Source organism: Malus domestica, chromosome 16 (assembly GCF_042453785.1).
Source record: "Malus domestica chromosome 16, GDT2T_hap1".
Lineage (NCBI taxonomy): Eukaryota > Viridiplantae > Streptophyta > Magnoliopsida > Rosales > Rosaceae > Malus > Malus domestica.
Genome location: NC_091676.1, coordinates 29,405,355 through 29,420,323, shown reverse-complemented (window position 1 = coordinate 29,420,323; position 14,969 = coordinate 29,405,355). Strand labels below are relative to the sequence as shown.

General features: G+C 40.2%; 1 protein-coding gene across 1 annotated transcript; it reads left to right on the top strand.

Annotated features, from left to right (window-relative positions):
• The first annotated feature begins 3,995 nt into the window (after nucleotides 1–3,995).
• Nucleotides 3,996–6,931, top strand: LOC139193105 (uncharacterized). The gene is made up of 4 exons (XM_070816069.1): nucleotides 3,996–4,146; nucleotides 4,267–4,412; nucleotides 4,473–5,365; nucleotides 6,808–6,931. Exons 1-4 carry the CDS (start codon nucleotides 3,996–3,998, stop codon nucleotides 6,929–6,931), a joined length of 1,314 nt encoding a protein of 437 aa, XP_070672170.1.
• Nucleotides 6,932–14,969: the final 8,038 nt, after the last annotated feature.

Genomic DNA, 14,969 nt, shown 5'->3' with positions numbered 1-14,969 from the left:
ATAAGTCTGTCTATGAGAGGAAGAGGAAAGCTATCCTTCAGGCATCCTTTGTTTAGGTCGGTGTAATCGACACACATTTTCCACAAGACCTTTTGGAGCAGAAGACTTTCCTTGGTCGGATTCTTCTTAACAAGGACAACATTCGCTACCCACGTTGGATAATTGACTTCGCGAACGAAGCCTATGCCTTTGAGTTTTTCAACTTCTGCCTTCATTGCCTCGTAGCGTTCAGCGTCATAAGATCTTCGCTTCTGTCTCACTGGCTTGGTCTTGGGGTCAATACTTAAGCGATGACAGATTATATCGGGAGAGATGCCTGGCATGTCCTCGTATGACCAGGCGAAGACCTTAGTGTTCTCTTGCAAAAAAGAGATCAATGCCAACCGAACGGGTGGTGACAAGGTGGTACAAATCTTCACCATTCGATCTGGATAACCATTTGAGATATAGACCTTCTCCAACTCTTCAGCGGGTTGTGCTTGCTGGGTGAAAAAGTCATCTCGAGGATCGTCGAGTTGACTATTGCCACCGTGAAGATCCAAGTTGGCTTCGTCTAGGCTGGTCTTTATGACTTGGTCATGTATAGAAAAGGTTTCCTTGGGCACAGGTAGGTGTTGTTGCTTGACCGAAGTGTTGTAACATGATCGTGCACTAAGTTGATCTCCTTTGATGTAACCATTGCTATAGGGGGTTGGAAATTTCATCAATAACATATGTGTGGACACCATGGCCTTGAGATCATTGATGCCTGTGCGTCCAAAGATGACATTATATGTCGTTAGGCAATCAACCACCAGGAAGTTAGTGGTAATGGTAGTTGTGTAAGGGCCTGTACCAATTGTGAAAAGTAAGTGTATGCTCCCTAAAGGTTGCAGGATATCACCGGAGAAGCTTATCAGAAGGGAAATCGAGCAGTCGAGCAAGTGTTCAACTACATTAAGTGCCCTGAAAGCTTCAACAAACATGATATTGACCGAAGCCCCCGTGTCTACCAGGATTCGTCGTACTTCAAAGTTGGCTATGTGAGTTTCCACGATCAGTGGGTCGTTGTGAGGGTAGATGATACATCTTTCTTCCTCAGGGTAGAAACATATTGGATCCCAGTTAGGCTTTTGATACTTACCTCCCCTGATGTTTTCCACGTGAAACACTTGGTGGCCATACCTTAAAGCTTGTTCACTATTTTTCATGGCCCTGTTGGAAGATTTAGATATGGGTGTGCCACCACTTATGGAGTATATCACATTTACCTGGCATTGGTTACGGTTACCCTTTGGAGGGTGAAGGAGGAATTGATCAATTTTTCCTTCACGTGCCAAAGCTTCAATATGATCACGAAGGGTGATACACTTCTCGCCATCATGGCCGTTATGCTCGTGGTAGTAACAAAACATGCCTGTGTTCTTCGTGGACTTGTAATCCAGGTGCCTCGGCTTTGGCTTTGATATCAAGTATGCTATGTTGGGGTAAATGGCCACGCATGTGGCGTTCAAAGGTGTGTATGTTTCGAGCAAAAGGAATGGACGTAATTGAAGATGTGAAGAAGTTAGGATTCTTAATCAACGAAGGATTCCTAATTAACGAAGGATTCCTAATTGACGAAGGATTCCTAATCAACGAAGGATTCCTAATTGAAGATGGATTCCTAATCACATGAGGATTCCTAGAAGAGCAAGGATTCCTACTCTAACAAGGATTCCTACTTGAAGTAGGAAAGTTAAGCCAAGGTTTCCTACTTTGGTTTGATTTTTCCTAAATGTCCCTAAAGTTCCAGCAATTATGAAGACACCCTAAGCATTCTAGGCACAAAACAAAAGCCTAGAACCCTTATTGACCCCTTGCCGCACTCCCTTGCCCTTCCCTCTTCCTTGCCGTGCAAGGGAGAGTGCACTTTCCTATTTCCTTGCCTTAAATCACTTTCCTAATCCATTCTAATCCCATGCCGCACCCTTTACCTATTTTCTTTTAGTTTTCTGATTTATTTCCTTAATTCTAGAAGGTTTAAACTTAATTCCTGATTACCTAATTAACCTAGGGTTTGAATTCCTGAAATTCCCTTTAAATAAACATCCTTGTGCAGCCACAAATCATCCATAGAATAACCATTCACGCCAGAAACACCCTACCACTCTCAACCGCACCATTCTACCACCATTCACCCTAATTTCTGCCCTAATTTCTGCCCAGAAACATACCTAGCCGACCCCTACACCTATCCTAAACATAAACCCATCATTCTACATCATCCATAAGCCCCTAAACTCAACCCCAAACCTTGTATCGCAGCAAAGGAGAGGAAGAAGAAGTACTTGGAAGTTCTAGCTGTTCAACATTGAATCGTTGGAATATTTAGGTGTTCTCTTTCTTATATTTACAATGTATCAATCTGTTTTCCTTTGTTTTGTGAACATGAGGAACTAAGCCTTTTTGGCTAGGGGGTTATTCAATACCATGATGATACTTGCAAGATGAATTGATTACGTCTAATTGTTATTTCATGAATTGTGAATGTAATTTGCTTAACCGTTTGATTGATGACTTATTTTTGTGTGTTGATTAAGGTGGCCAACTTAGTTTTCATGCAGGAATTTGAAGCTAAAATATAAGGAAGTTTCACCTAATAGTTACAACCTTATATTTGCAAATAGTGGAGGTCGCTTTTCATAGTAACAATTGCCTCGTCAATGCTTATAGTTTTCATGAAGCTTAATGATCTTTGATTGTATCTTTATTGTGCTTTTCACGTAAGGAACTTTTAGAGAATGTTTTGAGTTGTTGCATGTGCATTCCCATCCAATTCAATAACGTAAGGAAGACTTGAAGGTTAAAAAATTGCTATCACAGTTAACCTAGGGCATTGAGATTCATAGTTTATTGAAAGAAGCAATTGGAAATCAATTTGAATGCAAGTGTTTCATGTGTGGAGAAGATCCCCCTAGTTACCCCATATCTCATCAAATCACCTAATCTTATCTAAGAATCTGTTTTCATTGTTCTTGTTTTAATTTAATTATTTTCGTCCAAAATCAATCCCACCTTATTTCTTTGAGTCATATTAATTAGAACTTGTCTTAGATTATGTTTTTAAGTGTTTTAGGTCATTAGAAAACCAAAATTCGTCCAAGTTTGTGTTAGAGTCCCAAAACTGCCCAGAAAGTGTTTTAAGGCAGTTTTGAGTGTATTTGGTGCTGTTTTGAGTCTTTTGATTTGTTTTAGTGTTTTAGAGTTTAGTTTTGCATTCTTTGAGTCTAGTTGAGTGTTTTAAACTTTGTTTTACATATTTGAGTCAGTTTAGAGTGTTTTAGCAATCCCTCCTAATCCCCGGTTTAAGAACGATCCCTACTTATCCATACTACAATTGTCAACAAGAGGGTTAATTTGTGTGTTTAGTTATTTTACGCATCAAATTTTGGCGCCGTTGCCGGGGATTAGCAACTTTGCTAATCCCTCGTTCTTTTTGTTTATTATTTATTTTCGTTTGTTTTCTATTGCAGATTGCTAACTTGTTTTGTTTCTTTGTTTTTAGGTACTAGTGCATGACTCGAAGTTCCAAACCTGTTCGTGAGCATATTTTGGACTTTGACGACGATTTTGAGAGAACTGTGAGAAGAAGGAGGAACCAACAAGAGTCTAACCCACCTAGCCCGGAACCTGACCTTGAAGAACAAGTTCTAGAAGAAGAGGAGGAACCCACGGCACAAATGGGTGAACAAGATCAAGGCATGGCCATGCACAACCGTACACGCAAGGAGCTTTCCGCCTCGGGATTGGATAATGCCGCACCCTTGTGTATCCAATATCCCATGGCTGCTCAAGGTAAAACCGAAGAGTTCGAGTTAAAGTCAAGTATGCTCCACCACATTCCAAAGTTCCATGGGATGTCCATGGAAGACCCTAACAAGCATTTGAAAGAGTTTGAGGTGGTTTGCTCAAGTATGACTCCGGTTAACGTTGACGGAAGTATTTTGAAGATGAAGGCTTTTCCATTCTCTTTGATGGACAAAGCCAAGGATTGGTTATACGAATTGGCACCCGGAACAGTTACGTCTTGGGAAAGTATGAAGAGGGCATTTCTGGAAAAGTTCTTCCCAACTTCTCGAATCATCCTTCTTCGTAAAAAGATAAGTGGTATTCAGCAAGAGGAAGGTGAGTCTTTTCCTACTTATTATGAACGTTTTAAATCACTTGTTGCTTCCAGTCCACAGCATCAGATGAAGGAGGAACTACTTCTCCAATACTTCTACGAGGGGCTCCTACCACTTGAAGGTCAAATGCTCGATGCTTCGGCGGGTGGAGCATTGGTGGATAAAACGCCCATGGCTGCAAAAATCTTAATTGCTAATCCAGCGTTGAACGCTCAACAATACGAGGGTGTAGGCCAAAGAGGACCCCCACAGAAACAAGTGCATGAGGTAAGTTCTACATCCAATATTCAATCTCAGTTAGCTAATCTTACTTCCATTGTTTCTCAGATGGCCGAGGGAATGAAGATTCAAGGACCAATGGTGTGTGGCGTATGTTCTATCCAAGGACATGCCTCCGAAAAGTGTCGTCAACTCATTAAGAATGGTGGATGGGAGAGCGCAAATGCCATTGGATTTCAAAGCCAAAATCAACCGAGGATCGATCCATATTCAAATACATATAATCCAGGGTGGAGAGACCATCCAAACTTCAAGTGGAGGGAGCCACAACAATCCCAACCACAAGGAGGCTTTAGGCAACAACCCCCGGGTTTCTACACCAAACCATACGCACCCCCTCAAGTCCAACCACAATCTGCCCCAAATGCTTCAGGTATGTCTCTAGATAATGATGCACTTCTTAAGATACTAACCAAGTTATCTCAGGGGCAAGACGATCACACCCAAGCAATGTACAACACGAACATTAGGGTGGATCAATTGGAAAAGCAAATTGGGCAGATTGTAGATTTTGTAGGGAAATTTCGAGACCAAGGCCAACTTCCTAGTTCTACCATTCCAAATCCGAAGGGAGGGTTTGAATCAGCCAAAGCGATCACCCTACGAAGTGGCAAGGAGGTTGGGGCAGGTCCTACACCATCAAAATCAGGTCACAAAGAGGATGAAAAACTTCAATTTGAGGAGGAGGAATCAAGCCAACCCACGGCAAAGGTGGAAACACCTTTGCCGCAACTGTCCATGGCCCCTAAACCTTCAAATATGTCCAATAAGGGTAAGAATGTGTTAAATTCAGTTCCTACTAATGTTTTTCCTTCGAATGTCCCCTTTCCTAGCAGATTTTTGCAATCCAAGAACGAAGAGGAGGAAACAGATGTTCTTGAGACGTTTAGAAAGGTGCATGTCAACATTCCCCTCCTTGATGCCATAAAGCAAATCCTGAAGTATGCCAAGTGTTTAAAGAAGCTTTGTACAACAAAGAAACGTGTCCGGGAGAAAGAAGTGGTACATGTAAGCGAGAATGTCTCCGCAATGTTGCAAAGAAAGCTGCCACCGAAATGTAAAGATCCGGGTAATTTCACAATTCCTTGCGTAATTGGTAATACAAGGTTTGAGCATGCTATGTTAGATTTAGGTGCATCAATTAATGTCATGCCATATTCTGTTTATGCATCTATGAATCTAGGAGCACTTAAACATGATGGTGTGATTATTCAATTAGCCGATCGATCTAACGCATATCCAAAAGGAGTGTTGGAAGATGTTTTGGTGCAGGTAGACCACTTGATTTTTCCTGCAGATTTCTATGTGCTTGATATGGAGGATTCAGGCCACTCTTCACCATCACCTCTCTTACTTGGACGACCGTTCATGAAAATGGCTCAAACTAAGATTGATGTGGCCAAAGGATTAGTAATTATGGCATTTGGTGGTGACATGATTAGTTTTAAAATTTCTGAATCCATTGAGACTACTAATGTTGTTCATTCTTGTTGTGCCATTGATAAAAAAGCAAAGATAGGACCGGACCATTCAGCACCAAGCACAAAGGATGCATCAAGAACCATGCAATACGAGGGAATTGGAGTGGAGCACAAGGACCATACGGCCACTGCCCTCAAAGTGCTCAAATTGGCCGAAAGCACCATGGGGAAGAATGTTCATATTGCTCCCACTTCATCACAACACATAGGTAAGCCACCTAATCCAAATCCAATTCCCATTAAAGTTGATAGGTGGTTCCCTTCTTTGGTGCAAGTACCCAAGCAAATCCCCAATGGTGGGCGCATTTACATGAACCGTAGGCAACACAACGCACTCATCCGCAAACATCAGTATCCATTTCCGTTCAAGGATTCAAAGTACGAGAACTTTGTGGAGCATGTTGTGGAGGAGATCCCACTGCATGCCGTGGGTTCCAAGGAGGAGTGAAGGTGTTCTTCGTCCGGCTGTACGACGTTAAAGAAAGCGCTACGTGGGAGGCAACCCATGCATACAACAAAGGAAGCCCTAGGAATCACTCCAATTCCAGATTTGCGTTCCTAAAACCCTTCTCTTTGTTGTTGTCTCTAATCTGCCAGTTTATTTGTTTAGTTGCTGTTTGTGTGTTTAATTTTGTTTTGTGTGAATTTATGCTTGGAACATTGAGGACAATGTTTGATTTAAGTGTGGGGGGGTAACTAAATGTTTTTGATGCAAATTCGTGGGATTTTATCACCCATTACTTAGAGACTTGTTCCTTGCTGTTTTTAAGTGTTTTTAAGCAGTTTTGGTGTGTTTTAGTGTGTGTTAACATAAAAACTCCGAAAATCAGATAAAAATTTGAAAAGTGTTTTGAAAAGCCTAAAAAGAGTGTTTTGAGTCGTTTTTGTGTGTTTGTGTCTAGGGTACCTTCCAACAAAATGATGAGGATTCAGTTTGTAATTGCATGGCTGTTAAAGAAAGTTATTAACATGGGTGAAAGTTTGATTTACTCTTTGTTTATGCTTGGTTGTAGTTATAGCTTATGAATTCACATGCAATCACAAAGGATAAAAATTAGTTTTTGTAACATGCTTGAAGGAAGAAACTCAAACAAACGCTACAACCTTGTGAGACTTGAGCCTAAACGTTTATTTGGAGAGTTAAAATCTGTGCATTATTGTTTTCTATAGTCGTTGCATGATCTCATTATTCTTTGCTTGGTTATCACTTAGAAGGCGTTTCATCATTTAGTTCCAAATGCTAGAACTCATGCCCATTTCATTCAAAGCATGTTATTGATTTGCATAACACATATTCAAGATGAAGTTGTGTAGTTACCACCACTAAAGCCAAATTGCCGTGTGTCCCATATCATTTTATGTTTAAGTTTAACCCCTTCGAGCCTTGTTAGCCTACAATCTTTGTTAACCCACGTTATCCTCACCTAGCCTAGATTAGGACCATCCATACCCTTGTTCTTGAGGCATAGCAAAGCATGATTCAAATTGAATTCCTTTTGATTGATATATGGCAGAAAACAAGTGTGGGGGAAGAGTGAGTTATTGTGCCATAGGCATGGCATTGAAAGAAGAAAAAAAAAAAAAAAAAAAAAAGAAAAGTTGTGAAAAGAAAAAAAAAAGAGTTCTAAAATGTGGTTGTTGAAGAAAGGGTCCAAAACTTTGAATTCGGCCCTAAATATTGCTTGAATCTTCCCTTCGTGTTTAAAAGTTGATTTCTGCAATCTAAGTGAATTCTAAGTTTCAATTTCATTACTTTGCTTCCTATTGCTTTAAGAACGTTTGTTATCCCTATCCTTCATTTGTTAGCCAACACCCCAAGCCCCGTTACAACCTTTGACTTCAATCTTGAGTGTTATGTGTTTCAATTTGTGGAGTTTGAGTTTGGTATGAGCATATGGTGTCACTGGTTCTCGCATCTAAGTGGTAGCATTCCATTCATGAGATCATATCTAAACATGCTTATTAACTCCAGAAATTGCTTTCTTTGTGATACATATATGTGAGCGTTCATTTTCATATCTACATCAATCTTCTCACATATAACTAGTATAGGGTGTGTAGTCAGAAAATCTGAGTGAAAATTGAGTGCATATCTTGTAAGGAATTGATAGGAGCATATTTATGCGACTTAGGTAGCTTGTTCTTGTGCATTTACGTTGTGTTTTCTTAGTTATTTTAGTGTTTAAAGTCATTTTTGTGTGTTTTCAGATTCTAAGGACAAAGTATGCAAGAAGATGCATTTTGGAGGCCTTTGGAGCAGTTTCGGGTTTGGAATGGATAGAGCAAGGTGGATGGACGAAATTGAAGACTAAAGAGGCTAAGAATGTGAAGAATTATTGTACAAAGGATAAAGAATTCAGCCACAAAAGGGTGTCACTCCACAATGCACCTTCCTTGCCGTGGGTTCACCATTGTATTCCCTTTGGATTCCCATGCCATGCTTAATCACCCTTGTCCCCTACATTATTTCTGATTTCATGCCTCAATACATTTAATTATTACACTCAATTGCTACATACCTCCTGTACCCTTCACCCATCAGATTTCATACAACTTTCACAACCATTACATGCACCAATTGATGCTCCATCAGCCACCTTTGGAATCCCATGCCGTGTGCAACACGTGGCTGCACCTTTGACTCATTTCTGAAACATTTCACCTCCCTTTTCATTTCTATTCAATGTGCACAATCATTCATGCTCCCTAGCTGCAACACCACTCCATTTTACCCTCCATACTTTTGCATCATTACTTCATTTTCATCCCTGGACCATTGCATTCCACAAATTCACCCTCCTTGCTGTACACTTCCTCCATTGCCTAACCTGATTCTCTAGGGTTTTTGGGGCCTATATATACATGTTTACACCCCTTGGCCAAGGATTGGACCTCCCATATTCATCATTCATCACAGAAAATTCGTCCATACACACCCTAGGCAGCAAAACACCCCAAAAACACCATTCTAGTGCCCAGAAAACATAACAGCCACTCCACCTTCTTCCACCCTCTTTGCCGAGTTCTCCACCACCTTCGAACCATCAAACACTCCTCCACACACCCTAAACCTTTCCATACCATTCCCCATCCATTCTACACCATAAAACTACCCAAAACCTGTCCACAAACCAATCTGCCGCAAATAAGGGAAAGGAGAAATCTTGGATGCACTTGCTGCCAAGTTGGAGCATTCTAGGTGTTTTCTTTCTTTGGATTTTAATGTCTAATTCATGTAATCTTTGTTTTGCTTTAAGTATGATTGGCTAATTTTGTTTTGGCTAAGGGTGTATTCAAAACCATGATTATATATGTGAAATAAGTTGATTACTTCCAGTTATCGTTGCATAAGTCGTGAATACAATTTGCTTAACCGTTGGATTTAGAACTTATTCTTGCATGTTGATTGAGAGTGCACACTTAATTTGCATGTTTGAATTTGGTGCTAGGATATAAATTTGTTTCACCTAATCGTTATGAATTTATATTCGCAAGTAGTGAAGGTCGCTAGTCACGATCGTGTTAAGTAGATTCCTGGCAAAAGTATCATGCTTTTCATAGTTACAAATGCCTTGTCGATGCTTATGATTTCCCAAGAACGTAATGATTCTAACTTGTGTCTTTATCATGCTGTTCATATAGAGAACTTGTTAGGAATAATTTGTTTGCGATGCATATTCATCCAATTCAATGATTCTAGGGAAATCTGAATGTTAATTTAAGCGGACCTAATTAACTTGGAGTGTCGAGGTTCATAACTTATTGAATTGATAACTGGAAATTGATTTACGTTGCATATATTTCATGTGTGGAGAAGAAACCCTTAGCTATTCCATCATCCATTGATTCATCACAATTTTGTCTTACAATCTGTTTTCTTTACCATCTGCCAAATTAATTTAATTTCGTCCAAACACAATTCCCCCATATTTTGTTGAGTCTTAGTCATTCAAATCTGTGTTATTTTGTGTTCTTAAGCATTTGGAGTCATAAACACTTTGGATTCTGTCCAAATCAAGTTCTAGTTTCTTGTTGAGTCAATTTGATTGTTTTAGGCAGTTTTGAGTGCTTTAAATCTGTTTTGAGTCATAGTAGTCTTGTTAGAGTCTTTAAGTTTAGTTTTTGTGTTTTTGAATCAATTTATATTAGATTAGCACCCCTAGTTAATCCCCGGTTAGAACGATCCCTACTTACATCATTACTACAATTGTCACAAATAGGGTTTAATTTGAAGTTGAAGTGGAGGTACCAACCATGGCAGTAGACAATCGAACCATCAAGGAGCTTTCTGCCTCGGGTTTGGCCAATGCAGCCCCTCTTTGCATCCAATACCCTAGGGCAGACCCTGAGAAGACCGATGAATTTGAGTTGAAGTCAAGTTTGCTACATCATATACCCAAGTTCCATGGGTTATCAATGGAGGACCCCAATAAGCACTTAAAGGAGTTCGAAGTAGTATGCTCAAGTATGACATCGGTGAACGTGGATAGCAACATATTGAAGATGAAAGCTTTTCCCTTTTCTTTGTTGGAGAAGGCCAAGGATTGGTTGTATGAGTTGGCTCCCGGAACTGTCACATCATGGGAGAGTATGAAGCGAGCCTTCTTAGAGAAGTTCTTTCCGACATCACGAGTCATTCTTCTTCGCAAGAAGATTAGTGGAATTCAGCAAAGCCAAGGTGAATCTTTTCCAACCTATTATGAACGTTTTAAAGCTCTTGTTGCTTCTTGTCCACAGCACCAAATGAAAGAGGAGCTACTTCTTCAATATTTTTACGAAGGTCTTTTACTACTTGAACGACAAATGTTGGATGCATCCGCGGGAGGAGCTCTAGTGGACAAGACACCTAGGGATGCCAAAACTCTCATTGCTAATCGAGCACTCAATGCACAACAATATAAAGGTGTTGGGCAAAGAGACACCCCACGGCCACATCATGTAAATGAGGTAAGTTCTATTTCTGAGTTACAATCCCAAATGGCTAACCTTACGTCTATGTTATCGCAGTTTGTTGAAGGCCCCAAAGCGCAAGGAACTACAATCTGCAGTGTATGCTCCATTCAAGGACACCAATCTGATCAATGCCCTCAATTAATTGAGAATGGAGGGTGGGAATCTGCAAATGTTGTGGGTTATGGGAATCAAAACCAACCAAGGGGTGATCCTTTCTCCAATACATACAATCCGGGATGGCGTGACCACCCCAATTTCAGATGGAGAGATGCACCACAATATGGCCAACAAAGTGGATTCCGACAACCCCCGGGTTTCTTTCCGAGGCCAATGGCACCACAACCACCTCCTCAAGCACAATCATCCCAAACCAACCCAGGTACGTCTATGAATGACGATAAAACATATCAGTTACTAACCACACTGGCGCAGGAAATGCAGAACCAAGCAAAGGAGGTTAATGAGCTAAAGAAGCAAATGGGCCAAATGGCCGAATTTTTGGGACAATTTCGTGAAAATGGTAAGTTACCAAGCACTACAGTGGTCAATCCAAAGGGTGGTTTCAAATCTGCACAAGCTATCACACTAAGAAATGGAAAAGAAGTGAGAAACAAGGAAGATGAAAAGATACAAATCGAAGAAGATGAGCAAACTTACCCCACGGCAAGGGTAGCACCACCATGCCGCAGCCATCTAGGACCTCCCATCCGTCCACCTCAGGTAAGATTGTCCCAAATGTTGTGATTTCGAATACTAATCTGCCCAATGTTCCTTTCCCTCGCAGATTTGCCCAATCGAAGAAGGAAGAAAGCGAAAAGGACATTTTGGATACCTTTCGAAAAGTCCAAGTAAACATTCCTTTACTTGATGCTATTAAGCAAGTGCCCAGGTATGCAAAGTTTTTAAAAGAGTTATGCACAACTAGGAAAAGAATTTCAACTAAAGAAGTTGTGAAAGTAAGTGAAAATGTATCCGCGGTTTTGCAACGAAAGTTACCTCCAAAGTGTAAGGATCCAGGAAGCTTTACTATCCCATGCATAATTGGAAACACTAGATTTGAACAATGCATGTTAGATCTAGGTGCTTCTATTAATGTTATGCCATATTCCATTTATGCATCAATGAATCTTGGTGAGTTAAAACAGGATGGTGTTATAATTCAATTGGCCGATCGTTCTAACGCATATCCCAAGGGAGTCCTTGAGGATGTTTTAGTGCAGGTCAATCATCTTATCTTTCCTGCAGATTTTTATGTCTTAGAAATGGAGGATTCGAGCCATGCTCCATCATTGCCAATCTTGCTAGGCTGACCATTCATGAAAACAGCGAGAACAAAGATAGATGTGTTCATGGGAACATTGACCATGGAGTTTGATGGGGACATTATTCGTTTTAATCTTTCTGAAACCATTAAATATCCAATTGAAGACCATTCTTGTTTTGCTATTGACATTGTTGATTCTTTGGCACAGGTACATTTGGCTCGAATGAACGACGATGCACTTGAAATAGCCTTAGTGCACGGCATAGGAGCAAGAAATGAGGGTGGGGGAATCCTTGTAACCCATGGCATGGAATCTGATCATATTGCCGTACCCCCTTATGGTGTGATGTGAAAATTAACTAGCACTCAAATTAACCCTCTTTTTATCAATTGTAGTATGTATGTAAGTAGGGATCGTTCTAGGCCGGGGATTAGGAGGGATTGCAAAATCACTTGGAATTGACTCAAAAACGTAAAAACAAGTTTAAAACACTAACTAGACTCAAAGAATGTAAAACTATAACTTAAAACACCAAAACAAACCAAAAGACTCAAAATAACACAAAAACACTCAAAACTGCCTTAAAACCACTTTCTGGGCAGTTTTGAACTCTAAACAAGATTTTGACGAAAATAGGTTTTAACTTGACTCAAAACACTTAAAAACACAACTAACACACTTTCTAACTAATTTGACACTTGAAAACAAAGGGGGATTTGGTTTTTACGAAATTGAAAACAAAACATAAACTTGTAAATCAAAACAGATTTTAAAACGAATTTGATTGAATTGAATGGATAGAAAGCTAGCTAAGGGGTTCATCTCCACACATGTTATACTTGCATTCAAAACGATTTCCAATTGCTTTTCAATAACCCATGAATTCTCAACGCCCCAAGTTAATTAGGTCCGCTTAAATTAACCTTCAGATTTTCCTAACGTTATTGAATTGGATGATTGCATACGACAACCCAAAGCATTCCCCACAAGTCCCCTACATGATTGCATAATAGAGATACAAGCAAGAATCATTAAGTTCTATGAAAACCATAAGCATTGACGAAGCACTTGTTACTATGATTGCATGAAACTTATGCCAAGAATTTACTTAACGCGATTGAGATCATCAACCTTTACTACTTGTGAATATAAGTCCATAACGATTAGGTGAGATTTCCTTATATCCTAGCATTCAATTTATGCATGATAATTAAGCGTGCACTCTCAACCAACACACACAAATCAATGTAATTCACATAGATAAGTAAATTGAATTCACAACTTATGAAATGCAATTAGAAGTAATCAATTCATATCGCAAGCATAAACATGTATTTCGAATCCCCCCTAGCCAAGGGGGGGTTTAGTTCCTCATACTCGCAAAGCAAAGATACATAAATTTAGAAATTAAAATCCAAAGAAAGAAAACACCTAGAACGCTCCAACTTGGCAGCAAGCGCATCCAAGAATTCTCCTTCCTCCTTGCTGCGGCAGAGAACTTTAGAACAGGTTTTTGGGGTTATTTGTGGTGTAGAATGGATGGGGAATGGTATGGAAAGGTTTAGGGTTGATGGGGGTAGGGCTAGGGATGATTTTGGGCAGAATTTTGGGACTTTGGTGATGGAAAGGTGCGGCAGATATCAAGGGCAGATTTCTGGCGTGAATGATTGTGTATGGGAGATGATGATCTGATCTAGGGGTTATAATGAGTATATATAGGCATCCAAAACCCTAGGGTAATCAGATTAGGGTTTCTAGAAGCCCAAATCCACCAGAAATTAGGTTAAAACAATCAGATTTTTAGTGGGAATAAGGCCTAAGGTGCGGCTAGGGTTAGGGTCCACAAGGAATTAGGGTTTAGGTCATCTAAAAGCCCAAAGCCAAGAATAGAAACTCTCGAAAATGGAAACCTCCAAGAATAGAAACTTCGAACTTTAGAAACTTTGGTTTCCAAATCTAAATTCTTTGTTCTTCACTTTCATTTCTTCATTTCTTAAGATCCTTTGACCTTCAAACTCGTCCATTCCTTGTGCTCCATTAGCATACACTCCATTCCAGCTCAATTTTGCTCTAAAATGCTCCATTTTGCACTTCTTTGCATACTTCGTCTCTAAACCTGAAATTGCACGAAAATGACTTTAAACACTAAAATAACTAAAGAAAAACAACATAAATGCTTAAGAACAAGCCAACTAAGTCGCATAAATATGCTCCTATCATGGTGAAGTATTTGAAATGGTCGCGGCCCTCGCGTCATTACCCTCACAATTTGGTAAGTCTCCACTCTCAATTTTAGATTCGGTTTTGGCTAACAAGTTACTTCCATCAATTATGCAGCCACCTACACTAGTGTTGAAGCCATTACCTTGTCACTTGAAGTATGTTTTCTTGGGAGAAGATCAGACATTACCCGTCATCATATCTAGCTCACTCACGGCCCAAGAAGAAGACAAGTTGATAAGGGTGTTAAAGAAGCACAAATCTGCCATTGGATGGACCTTGGCGGATATCAAAGGCATTAGTCCCACCACGTGCATGCATCGCATCCTCTTGGAGGAGGGAGCTAAGCCATCTCGGGAGGCTCAACGTCGCCTTAATCCACCCATGTTGGAAGTAGTAAATAAGGAGGTTATAAAATTGCTTGATTGTGGTGTTATATACCCTATTTCTGATAGTCGTTGGGTGTCTCCCGTGCAGGTTGTTCCAAAGAAGTCCGGAGTCACGGTGGTGAAGAATGAAGAACAAGAGCTTGTACCCACTCGTGTGGTGACCGGTTGGCGTGTTTGTATTGATTACAGGAAGTTAAATGCCATGACAAGGAAGGATCACTTTCCGTTGCCACTCCT